Source organism: Macrobrachium rosenbergii, chromosome 54 (genome assembly GCF_040412425.1).
Source record: "Macrobrachium rosenbergii isolate ZJJX-2024 chromosome 54, ASM4041242v1, whole genome shotgun sequence".
Taxonomy (NCBI): Eukaryota; Metazoa; Arthropoda; class Malacostraca; order Decapoda; family Palaemonidae; genus Macrobrachium; species Macrobrachium rosenbergii.
Genome location: NC_089794.1, coordinates 38,645,720 through 38,662,793, shown reverse-complemented (window position 1 = coordinate 38,662,793; position 17,074 = coordinate 38,645,720). Strand labels below are relative to the sequence as shown.

At 37.4% G+C, this 17,074-nt stretch overlaps 2 protein-coding genes across 6 annotated transcripts in view; both read left to right on the top strand.

Annotated features, from left to right (window-relative positions):
- The window catches only part of LOC136834992 (probable cytochrome P450 CYP44), a 144,239-nt gene that overhangs the window by 35,774 nt on the left and 91,391 nt on the right, over nt 1-17,074 (top strand). For 2 of the 5 annotated variants that reach the window (XM_067097985.1, XM_067097989.1), the window contains exons 1-3: nt 10,002-10,096; nt 14,562-14,680; nt 16,186-16,312. In XM_067097985.1, coding sequence (XP_066954086.1) covers nt 14,585-14,680; nt 16,186-16,312 — 223 coding nt within the window. In that variant the 5' untranslated portion in view covers nt 10,002-10,096; nt 14,562-14,584. Of the gene's footprint in view, nt 1-2,935; nt 3,089-9,956; nt 10,147-14,561; nt 14,681-16,185; nt 16,313-17,074 lie in introns of those variants that run through there. The other 3 variants (XM_067097987.1, XM_067097988.1, XM_067097986.1) reach the window with 3 other exon arrangements.
- On the top strand, nt 7,206-8,144 carry LOC136834649 (zinc finger MYM-type protein 1-like). Its single transcript, XM_067097232.1, has one exon. The coding sequence runs from the start codon at nt 7,206-7,208 to the stop codon at nt 8,142-8,144; it is 939 nt and encodes a 312-aa protein (XP_066953333.1).

Sequence of the window (17,074 nt, the reverse complement as noted above, 5' to 3'; positions counted from 1 at the left end):
CCGTTTCATAAATTTATGTAAAATCAGTTAATTTTATTAAGATTTTTCGGTTCTGGTGACCTTTGTTGTTGTGACACCAGGTAATGTGGGCTATATTAAATCAGTCAATCAGTCAGTTTCTCCTACTGATTTCCATGACCTAAGAGCTTGGCTTTGTTTCTGCATCTAGCTGTGAACAAATCGTAAACCAGGCCATGCACAAATATGGTAATTCCTCCGACTGATTTCCCTGTTGTTATATAAAAAATAAAAAAAATTAAACATGCTTTTATCAAAATGCACTAAAAAGTACAAAATAATTTTTGAGACACACCAGGATTTTCTTACAACTGATCAGCTCTTCCTTGGGCGAGTCGGTAGAGTTGTGGCCTTGCACTCGCTAAGGCCCGAGTTCGACTCTCCGGCCGGCTAATGAAGAGTTAGAGGAATTTATTTCTGATGATTGAAATTCATTTCTCGCTATGATGTGGTTCGGATTCCGCAATAAGCTGTAGGTCCCGTTGCTAAGCAACCAATTGGTTCTTAGCCACGTTAAATAAGTCTAATCCTTCGGGCCAGCCCTAGGAGAGCTGTTAATCAGCTCAGTGGTCTGGTAAAACTAAGATATACTTAATCTTACAACTGATCATGTTTACAAAAATAAAAGTGTGGGCGCCAAACATGGAAGGAAATGCTACAAGAAATAACAAAAATATATTTATTTTTTCTTCTAGAATTTCCTTCCATGTTTGGGGCCCACGCTTTTATTTTTGTAAACATGATTAATTGTAAGAAAATCCCGGTGTCTCAAAAAATTATTTTTTACTTTTTAATGCATTTTAATAAGAGCATGATTAAAAAAATTCATTTCTTATTTTATATTTTTTTGTTTTGACAGAAATTGTAACCGATTTATGATTGCAGTTAACGAAATTGATCTCCGTTCATGGGGAGGGAGGGAAGGGGGGGGGAAGGGAGGGAAAGGGATTAGGAAGGTGAGGGGAATGGGAAATGGGAAGGGAAGGGGGAGGGGATGGAACAGATAAGAGGAGGGAAGGGGAGGTGGATGGTAAGTGAGGGGGAGGGAAGTTGGAAGGTGAGGGGGAGGGGAGGAGGAAGGAGGTCAGGAGGAAGGAGGGATGATGGGGAGGGAAATGGGAAGGGGATGGGAAAAAGGAGGGAAGGGGTGGAGGAGGAAGGGGTGGTGAGGGAAAGGGGAGGGGGAGGGGATCAGGGAGGGATAAGTTGCAGGGGATGGAAGAGGGAAGGGGAGGGTGAGGACACAGCTAAATTAACACTTGATCATGTGGTGGGGAGGGGGAAGGGAGGAAAGGTGGAAGGGGAGGGAAGGTGGAAGCGGAGGGGGATGAAAGAGGGAAGGGGAGGAGGAGGACACAGCTTAATAAGCATTTGATCGCATGCTCCAGAAGGGGGAGGGGGAGGGGAAGGGAAAGGAATGGAAGGGAATGGGGGAGGGGAGGGAAGAGGGAAGGGGGAAGGAAGGCGAGAGGATGGAAGAGGGAAGGGAGTGGGAGGACACAGCTAAATTAACACGTGATCGTATGCCCCGGAAGGGGGAAGGGAGTGGGAGGACACAGCTGAATTAACACTTGATCATGTGCTTTGGAAGGGGGAGGGAAATGGGTGGGGGAAGGGGATGGAAGAGGTAAGGGGAGGGGGAGGGAAGAGGGAAGGGAGGGACTCTATAGAAGACAGATTATGCCAAGTCAAAGAAGTTGTAAAAAATCTGAAGTTTCATACAAATCCTGAGATACTGGGAAGGTCACTGTAGGGTCACTAGAGACCACTACTGACCTACAGATCATGTAAGGTTGTATTGTCACCGAGATTGAGTGACCACGCAAAATTTCAAGTCCATCGGACGAAGGGAACAGGTCGAAAATTGAGTTACATGATTTGACCCAAACAGACAGACAGATGCAGAAGTCAAGTTAAATAAAGGTAGTAATAATAATAAGAAAAGTATGAGTGGTCTGATCATTCTCTAAACTCTGTGGTAATTAAAACTAAGCAAGCTGTGCCTAATGTATCAAAATCATGTAAACTATACAAGAAGTAAAATCTCATAATGGACTGGGAGGGCATTAACCCCTCAATTTTAAATCGGTCACAGATGTGTAAGTTGAGGTGAATTCCTTCTTGGTTTGTGAATTAACGTACTAGAGACAAGCCTGGTTCTACGACGACTCCTTAAGGTCGTATCTGGAGGAAAAGGAGACCTGCCATCTTTAGAAAAGGATTAGATCTGATTGGACCTAACACATGACCAAGAGCTGCGGCTCTAAGAAAAATGTTTAGTTATAAATCAGCAACATAAATGGTAGGCTACTATTAAATCTATGCTTTTTTGACTTGAACTAAACATTCACTGTCAAAAGAAAGGAAGATCTTTTCATCTGATGCGCGTGACATTAAGTACAGTAACAGAATAGCATTATGCCCCATTGAATTCCAGTGTTGAGCTTTTCGAACCTGTAAAATTAAGAATCTTTTACCTGACCTTGATGTCTATGGGGGAGCCAGGGGTGGCCCGGCCCCCCTAGTCAGATGTTTGGCTCCCACAACTGGGGCCTCCAGTTTAAATTCCCTTTGTAGTTAAACTTTAACCCTTACAGTATATGATATATTTGCATATAATAAGAGTTGAAAATTAATTAAAAACTGAGCTCTATAATTTCAAATACAGGTTTACTAGTACTATTATTTTCTTTCATTCACATGAATATATACATTCGAGAATAGTATATTTTACTTATTACAGAACTGGTACATTAGTTTTGTGTAATTTCCTTTGGCACCCCCCAAAAATTATCTTGGCCCCACCTAGGTCCCCCACCAATGGAATGCCAGCTACGCGTAGCGGTGGTAGCTCATTTCCTGTCGATTGCCGCATGATTTACGGATATTACTCACCTGTTCTTTGCTCTACTTTCAGTTTCTAGCGTACAGAAATCCATAGACCCTGGTCATGAAGCTCGGACGATTGGGCTCGACTTTGATGCTGCTTTGGCCGTTAATCATGAAACCCTAGCTTTCAAAACTCAGACAGCTGGGAGCTGGGGCAGCATTTCCTAGAATTATCAGATTGGTAAGTAACAATGACAAAGTAATTGATGGTGAGCGCTATAGTGAATACAAGATTGTTATTTATATATTATGCTATATATACACAATATAGTTTGGCCTAGAAAACCGGCTGGTTGCTTAAATGTGTTACGCTACTCTATGTGCATTAAACCCATTCATATTTAAAGATCTGCAGTTGCTAATTGTCTTCAGAGATGTCTAAAGTCAGGACTTGGCGCAAGTTATAGGGAACTGGATCTTTAACTATTAAAAGCAGATTTAACATTCTTTCTGTAATTGTTAATTGCAAGTGCACTTTTGATCAACATATCCTGTTATCTTCTTCAACCGCGTAAAAGTGGTATGGTTTGAAAATTGCTCGTGGTTTTTGGAGACGTATTGCAATGAAACGTGTTTATTTTGTTTTCCTGTTATTTGAATACTGTTCCCCGGTTTGGTCTTTAGCAGCTGACTCGTATCTTAAATTTCTAGATAAAACTTGAGTCCTGTTAATTTCTTTAGTCTCTGGGAAACGATTAACTCAGTCATAATTGTTCAGTTATCGTTTCCATTTAGATCTTCTCAGACTACCATCCACCGCACAGTACTAGATTCGCAGTTAATTCCATCGGTCTTGCCTCTTCTTTTGTGAGGTCCAGTACCACACAGTTTTCTAGAATTTTATTACAGCTGTGACTAGATGTGAGAAAGATCTGAGTCACGTCGTAAAATCGTTGGATCAGCATTTCAAATCGGGTGCAAAGAAGTCTGATAGTTTGATTGCTATTGTTATTTACTTTTCTCTGTTCTTACGGACTTGTATTTTGTAAACATATTGGTCTTCTCCCCTGTTGGACATATCGCGTGAAAACTAATATACAAGGATTTTGACAGATACCTCCTATAGCTTTTTTAAAAATTCTGACGTCACCACATTTTCAAACGTGGCTGAAATATGTTATTGACACTGACGAGAACTGATTTAATTCTGGTTTTCCATATATACATATACAGTATATATGTATATATATATACTGTATATATATTTATATATATATATATATATATATATATATATATATATATATATATATATATATGTGTGTGTGTGTGTGTGTGTGTGTGTGTGTGTGTGCGTGCGTGTGTGTATTTACTAACAGAACATACACACACACATATATAAATATATGTATATATATATATATATATATATATATATATATATATATATATATATATATATATATATATATATATATATGTATATGTTAAAAATCACAGTAGATGCACGTGACTTCAGTGTATAAGCGAATCCCACAGGAAAATGACAGGCAGAAGTTCAGTACCAAGCGCTTTCACGTTTATTAATGCATCGTCTGGGCATAAATGAGATACAGATACAAAGAAGGTTACAAGGTAAACAAAAGAACAAGAATACCAGATGGTTAGTTGTCAAAGGGTAATAAACAGAAAGATAATCCGCATAGGCGTAACTGCGGGGGAGGGGGGGGCGGCACAGGGGGGAACGTGCCTCCCCATTTGAAACTGGTGCTCCCCTATTTTGAGTTCATGTAGCTTGTAGTAAAACCTAAGTTTAATTTTCATATTATTATTATTATTATTATTATTATTATTAAAGTTTTCTAAATCAAGCAGTTTGGATGTTTTTTTGTATACGAAGATAAGTGTTTTACTATATTAACTGTAAGAAATAAATAAATTTTCTTTCTTTATCTCAGGAGTATACGTATTCGTTTTCCAAACGTTATGTAAGTGTGAAAGAAATGTGATCAAATCATGTACAGAAAATAATTTATGGCCAAAAAATCAGTGGACAATGTAAAATTTGGAAATTAAAATTGGATAGAAAATGAAAACTTCAAAAACACGCACACGCACAGACACACTCACACACGTGTATTATACAAAAATGTTATATATGTATAACGCACCAATGTTAGAGGACTGACTGACATATTATAGTCAGCTGGTATAACATCTGGATATGCGAAAATCTTACACAAACTCAGAAATAGTGGATTATTGCATAACGCAAATTTGGTTACACACGCACACACACACAGAGAGAGAGAGAGAATGTGCTCATCATTATTTATGTTGTATGAATGAAACCACTGGTTATTCGTTTTTATTTGTCTTGCGTAGCGCCATCGTTGGTAATAGTCTCGTACAATACGTGTATGTGGTGTGTTGACGTAACGCTGGCACGGATTAGCCGAGACAGTGCAGTTCCTGTAGGTAAATGGCAGTGATTCCGTACGCCATCGTGTGAATGAGAACGTCACCAAGACACGGCAGGTATTTATGTTACAAGCGTTTCAGGCTCGTTTATATTTTTCTTTGTAGTAATGCTGTCATTCTTTCGTCCTTGATAGTTTAATGGCAAGTGCATAAACGCAAATTTTCAATGTTATAGGCAGTGTGCTCTAAGGAAAGGCGTGCTTTGCTTAGGGCCATTTATTTAGTGCTGTAAGAAGTTTTCACCTACGTAAATTAACTAAAGACACTGAAATAAAACTAATCCTTTTTTCAAACTGGAGACAATCGTAAATAAGGTAATATGGATATTAAAGGTTCGGTTGTGTAATTTAACGTTTATCCAGTTAATGCCAGCACTCACTTTTATATACAACACAGTTATGGGTATATATATGTATATATATATATATATATATATATATATATATATATATATATATATATATATATAGTTAGATAGATAGCCTATGTGTGTGTGTGCGTGTATATTTATTTACTATTTCAAAATGTCCTAAATGTTGTTATTGATATTATTCAGAGCAGCAGCAATAGTAGTTGTATTACTTTATGTATTATTCAGTTTATATATATATATATATATATATATATATATATATATATAAATATAAATATATAAATATATGATATATATATAAATGATATATATAATATATATATATATATATATATATATATATATATATATATATATATATATATATATATATATATGTATATATATATATATAATGTATTTTTTATTTATGCTATCACATCTTAACTGATTTTACAAATGATCCTGTGACATAGCTAGAGTGTGCAATCATTTCTATTTGCAAAAAGTATGGTTAAGATTATATTTCATCACTATTCAGATGCAGTAAAGCAACTTCTATTATGCATTTTCTCCACTTTCTAGATATTGTCTTAGACCAAGTCACCTTCCCGGACATCAGTTTTATATCATGAAAGCAAACATAACAGGTTGCTTTAAAAGGCAGTCAACTGCCGACGATCCGAATGAACCTTTTCTTTCAAGTAGGAAACGTCAAATCACTGATGACACACAAAGCACTGTAGTCTATGAAAAAGACATATGGTTAGATTCTGCTGAATCTGCTAGTGAAACTGATTCAGTTGGCAGTGACAGGGGAAGCATAGGTATTACAGCATCAGTGACACCAGGAACATCATGTATTCCAAAAACCTCTGAACAAAAACATTCAGTTCTAGGACCTGACGACATAAGCAAAGGAAGAACAGAGAGTCCAACTCAACCATCACAGGCAATTTTCCCTTCAACAAGGTCTGGGAAAAAGCATCGTGCCTTTAGGTCAGCATGGTATGATTCACACAAATGGCTTGAATATTCTGTCAGTCAAGATGCTGCTTATTGTTTCTGCTGCAGGATGTTCCCTCCCCCTAATAAACCTCCATCTGAAAATTGCATTTACAACTACTGGATACCGTCAATGGAAAAAAGCAAATGAAAAAGACGCTGGGTTTGCTCAACATCAGCGTCGTGATTATCATATGGCAGCTTTCTGTGCATGGAAAGAGTTTAAACAACGCATAGAATCTGGAAGTACAGTTGCAGCTGCCCTTACATCTGCCCATGAGAAAACGATTATTGATAACAGACACTATATAAAACAAGTAGCTAGAGTCCTCTGTCTGACAGCGAGACAAAAGATTGCGCAAAGGGGCCATAAAGAAGATGTGGATAGTCCAAATAAGGGTAACTTCTTGGAGATCTAAGTGAAAATGATGATATAGTGAAAACTCGACTGAAAGGAAAGAATAGAGTTAAATACACCAGCCCAAAAATTCAGAATGAAATTTTTGCTCTACTGGCCCAAATGATTCGGGAGGAAATTTCAGAAGAACTGAGTTCAAATACGTACTTTTCAGTCATGATTGATGAGTCCAGGGATATCAGTAAGAAAGAGCAATTATCAGTAGTTGTTTGCTATGTGTACAAGAACAATATACATGAAGAATTCTTGGACTTTGTTTGGCTTCACAACCTTAATGCTAAATCACTTAAAGATAGTTTGTGTACGGTTCTGAGATTGTGTTCAATTGATCCCAGAAACTGTGTAGGGCAAACATATGATGGTGCTTCTGTAATGAGAGTGAATCGAGGAGTTCAGCAGCTGGTGCGTGAAGAGCTAGCACCACAGGCAGTTTACATTCGCTGTTATAATCACAGACTGAATCTTATTATTGTTGACAGTGTCAGATCAGTTCGACTGGCTGACTCTTTCTTTAGTTTTCTAGAAGAGATTTATACATTTATGTCCTCACACACACACCATGCACATGAAATTTATCTTGCAAAGCAAAAGGAATTGTTTCCTAATAAGCAAATTAGATCTCTGAAAAGGCTCAGTGATACAAGATGGTCGTGTCAGTATCTTTCATGTAAGGTTCTGCTTGATACCTTTCCTGCTGTCATAAGTACCCTTGAAGAGATTTCTTCATCCCAATGCCACGCAGGCAAGCGTGCACATGTTGCAAGAAGTTTATTAATGAACATTAATTTTGCATATATATTATGCTCAGTGATGTTCACCCACATTTTACACAAAACGAAGCTTGTGTCAGATATGCTTCAGTCACCGTCTTTAGATCTGTCAGAAGCTGCCCGAATGGTTGATGCTGTCCACCAGGAATTAATGAGCGCTCAGAAAAAGCTTGGCATAGCATTTGGGAGAAGGCAGTTGCATTGTCCCAGACACACAATATTGAGGTTTCACCTGTCAAGCAAAGAATACATAAATTACCGAGGCATCTAAAGGATGCTGTTGTCTTGGAAACAACTGGACATAGAGAAGTGTGTAAGCATGAGGAACAGGAAGGATACAAAAACACACTCCATTATCCAGTAATGGACAGGCTACTAACTGAAATTGAGTCAAGATTTGATGATGCCAACAAATCCCTTTTCCATTCAATATCATCTCCCCTAAATTTTTACAGCAGAACCAGTTAGAGACACTGGCAGCTAAGTATAATGATCTTGAATTCTTAGATGTTGAGCTGCGACAAGCAAAACGATTAGTAAAACGTAAACAAGCTGATGGGGTTAAAATTGCCAACATTGTGGATTTGACAGCTTTTTTTGTTCCTTTTAAAGATGCATATCCAGGTTTGTACAAAATGTTAATCATTGCTCTTGCATTACTGCCAACATCTGCATCTTGTGAGCGAAGCTTCTCTTTACTAAGACACGCAAAGAACTACCTCAGAAATTCTGTGTGATCATAAATTGTCCGGTGTAACGGTAATTGGAATCCACCAGGACAGGGCAAAGAATATCGATATGCAAAGGTTTGTTGATATTTTTGCTAGGAAACAATAACAGAATGATGCAGATGTATTAAATTAATACATCTGCATCATTCTGTTATTAATACTATTAATTAAATGATTAGGTTCAATTATCAAGTAACCAATTGTAATGGAATCTTATATACTTCACCTAAAGTCGTTAATTGTAGCAATCAAATGTCTTAATTTCTTTTGATCTCACTATTTAAACATATCATAGAAATATTAAATGAATAATTCCAATATATTTTTTTCTTTTTTACAATAAGCAAATGTTAATTTTGATTCTCTTAATTATATTTTGTTTACATACCAAGTGGTTTTATTTCATTGCCAAACCATTACTTATAATATCTAATTTGGATTTACAAGTGTGGTCAGAGGTTCATAATTTGTACGGGAAAAATATTTGAGCAATTTTGTTATATAAAAACGTGATTCACAAATTGGTAGGCTTAAATATTTTAAAACAACCTTAATATCTTCCCGCATGATTTAAAAAAAAAATGGGTATTATAATTTGTGCATGCCCAGTGCCCCCCCCATTAAGAGACTCCTAGTTACGCCGCTGATAATCCGGGCTCAAGCTGTCACAAACTTGAACCATAGACCAAACAAGAGATACGGAAGTTTAGGCTTACAAAATCCAAAAACATTTATAACCTTGAATACCAGATGGTTAATTGCTAGGGGATAAAAAAGAAAAAAACGGTTAATCCACGGCAAATCCGGGATCACGCTGTCACAAACTAAATCCATATATATATTTAACCATAGGAGAAACGGAATCTTACCCATTCACATTGCAGAAACATGTATAAAAATTAATATTAATTTTGCATATATTTATCAACAACTTTTTTAATTATGAAGGCATCAAGTTTAAACAAACCAAGACTTAAATTTAGAACACTCATTATTTGACTTGATAAAACAAGATTCGATGATATTCCTTTTAACTGTCATGTATATGTGTGTGTATATTTACTAACAACCTCACACACACACACATATATATATATATATATATATATATATATATATATATATATATATATATATATATATATATATATATATAATATAAACAAAACAAAACAACAACCCGCACTGCCACTTTCACCTTGCACCTCTTTCACAATTATACACACACACGCGGGTGCGTGTATATATTGATTTGGAAGTGAAATAAAATCTATAGAGCACTCGAATATACCAAGGAAAAGACAGCCAATCATATCACGCTATGCGAACACACCCCCTTCCGATAACCAATCAGAAGAGCTCTTTCGTCTTCAACCTTGGGGTACTATGGCACCACAGCTGATAACTGGAAGTTCAGGAAGTAGAATTCGAGGGCATGAAGTTAGGATCCACTTGTTGCTCTGGTTTTGTGAGTGGGTGACGACGCCTATTTGTACGTGCATATTTCTCCTTTCTCCTTGGATTGGATACTAATCACTCACGGTGATATAGCAGACGTATTTAAATCTTGATAAAATCACGAATACTGCGTGAATCCTTTCCTAATTAGGACAGCATTTGTCTTGTATTTTAGGGTTAATTCATGAAGATCATTTAAACGTGTGTTATTTATGTAGCTTAAGCCTGTTTGCTGGCTGGTCTTATTAATATTATGGTTTATTTATGTAGATTATTTAATCCCAGTTTGCAGGCAGAGCTTATTCATATTAAAAATTTCAGTAATAAATATAAACTCGTTTATGAAGATGCCTGGGCATTACTGTAGGCCTCTCTACAATGCCCATCGGATGTGACCGTCTGATTAGGTACATGTCCTCAAAATAGCCCAACGAAAAGATGGTAAAGGGTGCAGTAGGCTTGAGGCTTAGCATTGCCAAGTCTCCCAGGTTGGTAACTACATTGCACTGGAAATGGGAAATGACCATCCTATAGCTCACGTAGGGATAATCCCATGCCTTTGATCAGGTGGGAAGAAATGTCTTCTGAAGACTAAAGCATAAGCCTATTTCATAAGCTAGGCCCAGGTAACTGATAAGATAATGTAAGATAAGACACGTCCAACTTGGACAATAACAAGTCTACAGGCCCAAACTTTACTTAGCAAATTATTTCATTGAAGATCAAAGGTATCCTGAATTTGTACAAAACTATAACAGTATCAGGGGATAGTCTGTTATTAAAGTTTCATCTTAGGAATTGTAGGGCTTTGTACCCTAGGCCACCCTCGATCATGTTATTTATGATTTGGAAGATTTCATCCTCGACCTTCATCTAACCTGATACGATTTAGCTTGCCAATCTTATTCTAAACTAAGACGCATCTGCTGTTTTTACTAGGACAGGCCCAACTGTTATTTTGTGAAAATATTTTTAGTCAAAATTTTCATTTAACAGGTATTATCATTATGATTTTTTTCAGGTTGTACGAGACACTGTAAGGTGACTTTATGTAAGGTACATGATGAAACCAAAGACTTTAACTACCCCACTAATTCAAAGTTCAAAATTGGAAATTGAAGTAGATTAGCAGACAGCTCCCCGATATAAATAGAAATGAATTAGGCTTAAACCCTTCTTCAGTATGAAATAAAGATGAAATGTATGTTCTGTAGCTTTCAATTTGAAGATATAAACGGCTGGGAAGAAAGTGTCTTAGACCAGAGATGGTGTTAGTGGAAAGTGAAAGGAAGGAGATATAATGAAGATAGGAAAGTTAGATGCTATAATATATTGTGCACCGTGAACAGCAGTGCACAGCGGAACTATTGTAATAGTATTTGTGCATTCCCCAAGTTTCTTATGCAAGCAGGCTAATTTAACATGCAAAAATAAACCATAGGCTACAGGACATGGCCTTCAGAAGAATACTATAGGTTGGGAGGTGTTCATATTTCAGGATATCCTTTAGGATAAGTTGTTGAGTTGGTCAAGATAGGTAGGAAATCTTTTTAAATGGACTTTAGTATGAACAGCATGCTTTGTGTGTGTGAAAAATGGGTGTGAGATATGTTCTTGTAAATATCATCTCTTCTCTTTCACTTAGACAAAAATGATTTTAAGAAATCGGTATGACATCTACAAGACAGTCCAGCTTAACAAAATATAAGAAGCTTACTACACTTTGTAAAATATTGTATCAGATCATTGCGGCTGTTAGTATACTACTGTTCACAAGATGATTGGTTAACTTTCATTATGATTAATGGTGTAGTAGTTGTATCAGCCTCCCATGTGTTCATGATTTAATAGTAGGTTTTGAACTTTGTGAAACAGATTACTTTGCGAAACAGATTTCAAAGAATTTGCCCTGTAGATGGCAGGGAATTCTGTGAAATCAGGCATGCTTGATTTCAGTTAATGGGATTTGGTTTCTGCTGAGAAATGACATTCAAATGTATACAGTATTTATTATAAAACTTTGAAGAGCATATTGTATCAAATGTTTAAGTTTTTGCAAAAAATAAATGGATGAGGTCAATAAGTCCAACTATTTCATGCCTGCTGTCTCTGATTTCTTTTATGTGTTATAAGACTGCATTTTGTGATGGGTCTCATTTGGTATAGTGGATATCCCCGGTATTCTCACTGAGGGGGAGACGGGTCCTGTCAATTTTTCTCTGGCAATGCCCCAACATGACAGAAAGTTCACATAAAAATCATAAGAGTTGTAGAAGGCTCTAGCCATCAGGGAAACCTCTCTTTGCTACTTTTTCAGAGTTCCGTATGTGGCTTCAGCCAGGTCTTCAATTTGGAAACCTGCTTTGACAGTGAAGTCCTTGGCTTTAGTGAGAGAGGTGGACAAGATGCTTAGTAAGGGCAAGGGTAGGATGCACAGACATGCATTTCCATCCTCTCTTCTTTGGTCTCAAGTTCCTCCTCTTCTTCCACTACTGCTTCTTCTTTTTGTAGGTCCCAGATTGCTGGATGAGGCCAGAAGAAGCCTCATCAGCACCACTCTTTACTGAAGAGGAGTGATGAACATATTGCCTGTTTGTGAGGCAGGTTTTCCTGGAGGAGGGCTGAACATCTGGTCCGTAAACATGTTTGTGACCAATTGCCTGCTAAGACATAGGGAGTGGTCTGGCCCTGATTCTTTCTGTGCTCTCCATACATCTTGTTAAGTATGATGGGAGGAGTCTCCAGTAGTTTCTGACTAACCCATTTTTTCAGAACTAATTTAGGATGACCACAAGCATTGCATGATTGTGAATTCATGCTTGGTACTGGTCCTGATATCTCCATGGTGTGTGTTACACTCATGACTTGTTACCTGTATGTAATATAAATTCTGGTCCCACTTGATTAACCACTAGTATGTATGCATGGTCAAGTTGGTATAGGTGTCAACTCACCTGAGCTCAGCACTAGCTTCAGCATCCAGTTCTACAGTGGAGTTCAGGCATGTGATGATGTTGACCTTGTCCAGTTAACACCAAGGCCCTCTAGCTATGAATTATTGCCCTTGCCTTTGAGTTTGGGGCCATTGATCCTTGAAGTGGTCACCTGGTTGGTCTGACTCTCATTTTCTGTCTGTCCGGGTAGAGGAACCTTTTCAGTTGGACACTCATTTTCAAGTGATAACAGGCTTCCCTGGGTAACTCCCTAGTATTTGGTATAATCCATTGAGTGGACCTTAAGGTTCATTCTGGAGAAATAATGACCTCATCCTTGCTTGCTCAAACAGTGCTGGTGAATGTGATTTTTCTGATTTCCAGACCAGTCATTTTTCCAAGCTATCCCCCATACCTTTAGTGTGTCAGAGAAAGTATTATACATTTCCCCATACAGCCTTCCTCAGGAGTAGCTTCTTAGTGGATGGATACCCTTTTGTGTTTGCAGGGCACTGTCCTACTGTGCAGTGTCCAAGTTCTGTGGGGTGCTCAGTCAGGCCTTTGGAGTTTGGAGGGTAGTTATGTTTCAAGCTGCAGTTAAGGAGTCCTAGTCTTGCTGATTGATAATGTAGCAGATTCTGGCATGTAGATATCTTGAGTCAGCAAGCTCAGGGAGGTAACAGGACAGTTCTTGTCCCCCTCAGGAACCACTAACTCAGCTCTAGTAGATCTATCTTTCTTAGTCACCTGATGTCCTTGGTGTCATTAGTGTTACAGAGGTGGTTCCACCTATGCTCGCTTATGGACTGCATTGGTGTTCTACAACAGATCCTCAAACATATCCTGCACATTATAGCGAGGGTGATTAGTGACGATATTGACCAGTGGATGGACAAACAGGAATTTCCTTATGGAAGTTCCCTTGGATTCCCCCCACCCCCCACCAAAAATATTTCTGTTTTCAGATGTATCATAGGGGTGTTAGGGCACATACCTGGAGGACCTAGTCACTTTAGGAGTGTGGACGAGTAACAACCTTCATATGGACTTCACTTTCTTGGAAATGCATGCGGTATTTTTGGCTCAGCAAGTGCATTTGAGACAACTTAATGGGTCATTTAGTAGTGTTGTTAACAACTAATGTGTCACATAAAAAGCAGAAGCACAAGTAGGTGGATTACCATGCCATATATGTGTCAACCAGGTACATTCCGAACTTGGAATGGTTGTTCAGTATTGTGTAGTTGTCCGAGCTCCTTAATACAAGAAAGCATCCAGCTTGAGGTTAGTTGCCTTAGGTATGGGATGTGAATGGGTTCTCCTCCTCCTCCTCCTCCTCCTCCTCCACTGTATGTGTAGTTGTTGGCTAGGCGTAGAAAAGTAACATGTTAGAGTACCAATCTAAAGTATTCTCTCTGAAGATGGAACTCTCTTCACTTTCCCTATAACAAGACAGGGGGTAGATTGTAAATCATTATTATGGTTTGAGTTGAATTTTGGTAATAAGTTGTTTATTGTGACTGGGATCCTATTTTACTCTAACCCTTTCTTTCTTTTTAATTGCAGGTACAGTATAAGACTTATTTACAATGAGAGGCTCAAGCATATATCGATCATTAGTTAATAAGAAGCAGTTTTCAAGAATTACATTGCTCTCATCTGAACACAAGGCACACAGTCTTGAGGTAAGTTAATGTTAAAATCATTTGCTTTATGCATAAATCTTTAATTACAGCCAGTCTTTGGGCTGTAAACATCCAACTTAATGACAGCTCGTGCATACAACTGAACTCCCAATAAAGCCATTTTGATAACATTTCAAGTTAAAAACATTGGTGTGTTTTAACAAATGTTCAAATTAATTACTTTAAGCACTTAAAAACAATGGGTAGGCCTAGTGGTTTATTTTCTCAAGCCCCCTTGCTACACTCCAGTTTTAATCAGAAAATGTTGTTGCTGTTGGTGGGATAAGTGCATAAACTTGCTTCTTTTGTTCAGTTTTTAAATTTCCTGCATTTCCAACTATGCCTCAAAAGCAAAATCCTGATATAAGTGCTGGTGATGCATCAAAGGAGTGTTGACAGGAAATTAGAAATAAAAAAGCAGCTGAAAATGGATCATACTGTAATCCTTGGGTGATTGAAAGAGTGCTTACATACTGTCAGTTTATGGTTGGAACAAGGATAGAGAGAGAGTGATAAAACATATAAAAGCCTCTACCTCAGTGAATGCTCATTACTACTTTTTTGTCTATTGTTGTCTTTAATTTTCAAGCACCGTATACTGTACAGTAAATTATGTTATAGCTTATGATAGTACAGTTCATTGTATGTTTAAGTAAAGTTTTGTTTCATCAGTGTACTTCGCTATTCCACCCCCATCAGTATGTACAGAGTGCTTATACAGAACAAAGCTGTATGATGAGGGTATTGCAGAAATATAAAACCACACTTACACAATTTATCCAAGGCATCTGTTTTATGCAGTGTGTCAGAAGTTTTATTATATGTTTTCACTTTGAAAAACTAATCTTATTTAATTTTGTGAATTTTTTTTGTTTATTTCTCCTTACTATAGCTTTAATGTGTTTTTGTTACTGATTTTCAAAGGCATACACAGTACTGACTGTACACCATGTTAAAACCTGTCACAGTGCATTACAGTATTTTATATGCTAAGACCTTATAATTAACATTTACAGTGCAGGAATTTGATGTGCAAGTAAAGTATAACCCTCCTTCTCATCCTGCTTTGTTCTTTCTCTCATAACCCTGGAAAATTTTCCCTTAAATGTTCTTAACTTGAACAGTGCATTTGTATACCGTACTGTATACTGTATAGGCGGTCAGCAAAATTCACCATTGTGTAGAAAAACCATAACATTCAGATACAGTATACAAGCATTGTGTTACTGAAATGGTCTATAACCTAGTAGTACAGTAATACATAATACTATTGCTCTGGTACGACATCAGAAATTATTATTGTCGTAAGTACTCGTGACGAAATGGTTGGTGATTCTGAAGAAGTTATAATAGGCATTAGGAATACACAGTACTTTTAGGGACTATTCTAAACTGCCCAAGGGTTTTTGTAAACTTAGTTTTGTTTACCAGAAAGATTAATAATGCCTCATCATTTTACTGCAAGAAATTTGCAAAGATTTTTAAAATTTTATTTTTGCTGTCAGGTGAGATGCTTAAGCAGTGCCAGTTCTAGTATTCCAAGTGAGTGGGTACATGATGCCAAGCCGTTCTCCTCTGTTCCTGGTCCTCCTAGAATACCCATTTTGGGTACCCTGTTGCCATACAAACTAGGTAAGTTTTCAATTTTTTTATCCTGATTTTTGTAAATATGAAATAATCAAGGTGTTTCTGAAAAGTGATGAGAATAAGTAAGGGGCAGTTAGTCAGAGTAGTAGTATTACTGTACAGTACATGGAATTGGCAGGACTAAAACCAGCAAGAAGTCTCATCAAATCATGGAAAAAGGGTAAAGTTGAAGACTTAGTCCATATGGGAGACAGGAGACAATGGAGAGAACTCACATGTGTGTGTGTCCCCAAAAATGAACTGTTGATGTAAAACAATAGTGACGATGATACTGAAGTTCTTAGATCTAACATCACCATGGCTGCTTTTTGTCAGTGAAATCAGTTCTTAGATCTAACATCACCATGGCTGCTTTTTGTCAGTGACATCAGTCACTAGCCAAACTAGGATTCCAGTCAGCTAAACATTATACTGATGTGTAACAGGTTATGAGAAGGCAGTAAGATCATATCTTTTGTATATGTACTGTACTGTATATAATACAGGTTGTGGTTCCATTTTAGATCTGTGTGATTACTCACGACAACCTTGCGAATAGCACAGGTATTGGAGGCTGTGTAGCAGATCAGATTCATGTTGTACTTGCTGGAATATGTCTACATTCATGTTGTATGGTGTTCTATGTAGTGTTCTAGGACCTTTGTCAGTTCCAAACTGACAAAGTCGGGAAGCTGTTGCTTTTTCTCTCTTTAATGGTTACCTCTACAAGGTTGAAGGGATATCAGTCAAACTTGCTATAAAGGTAGA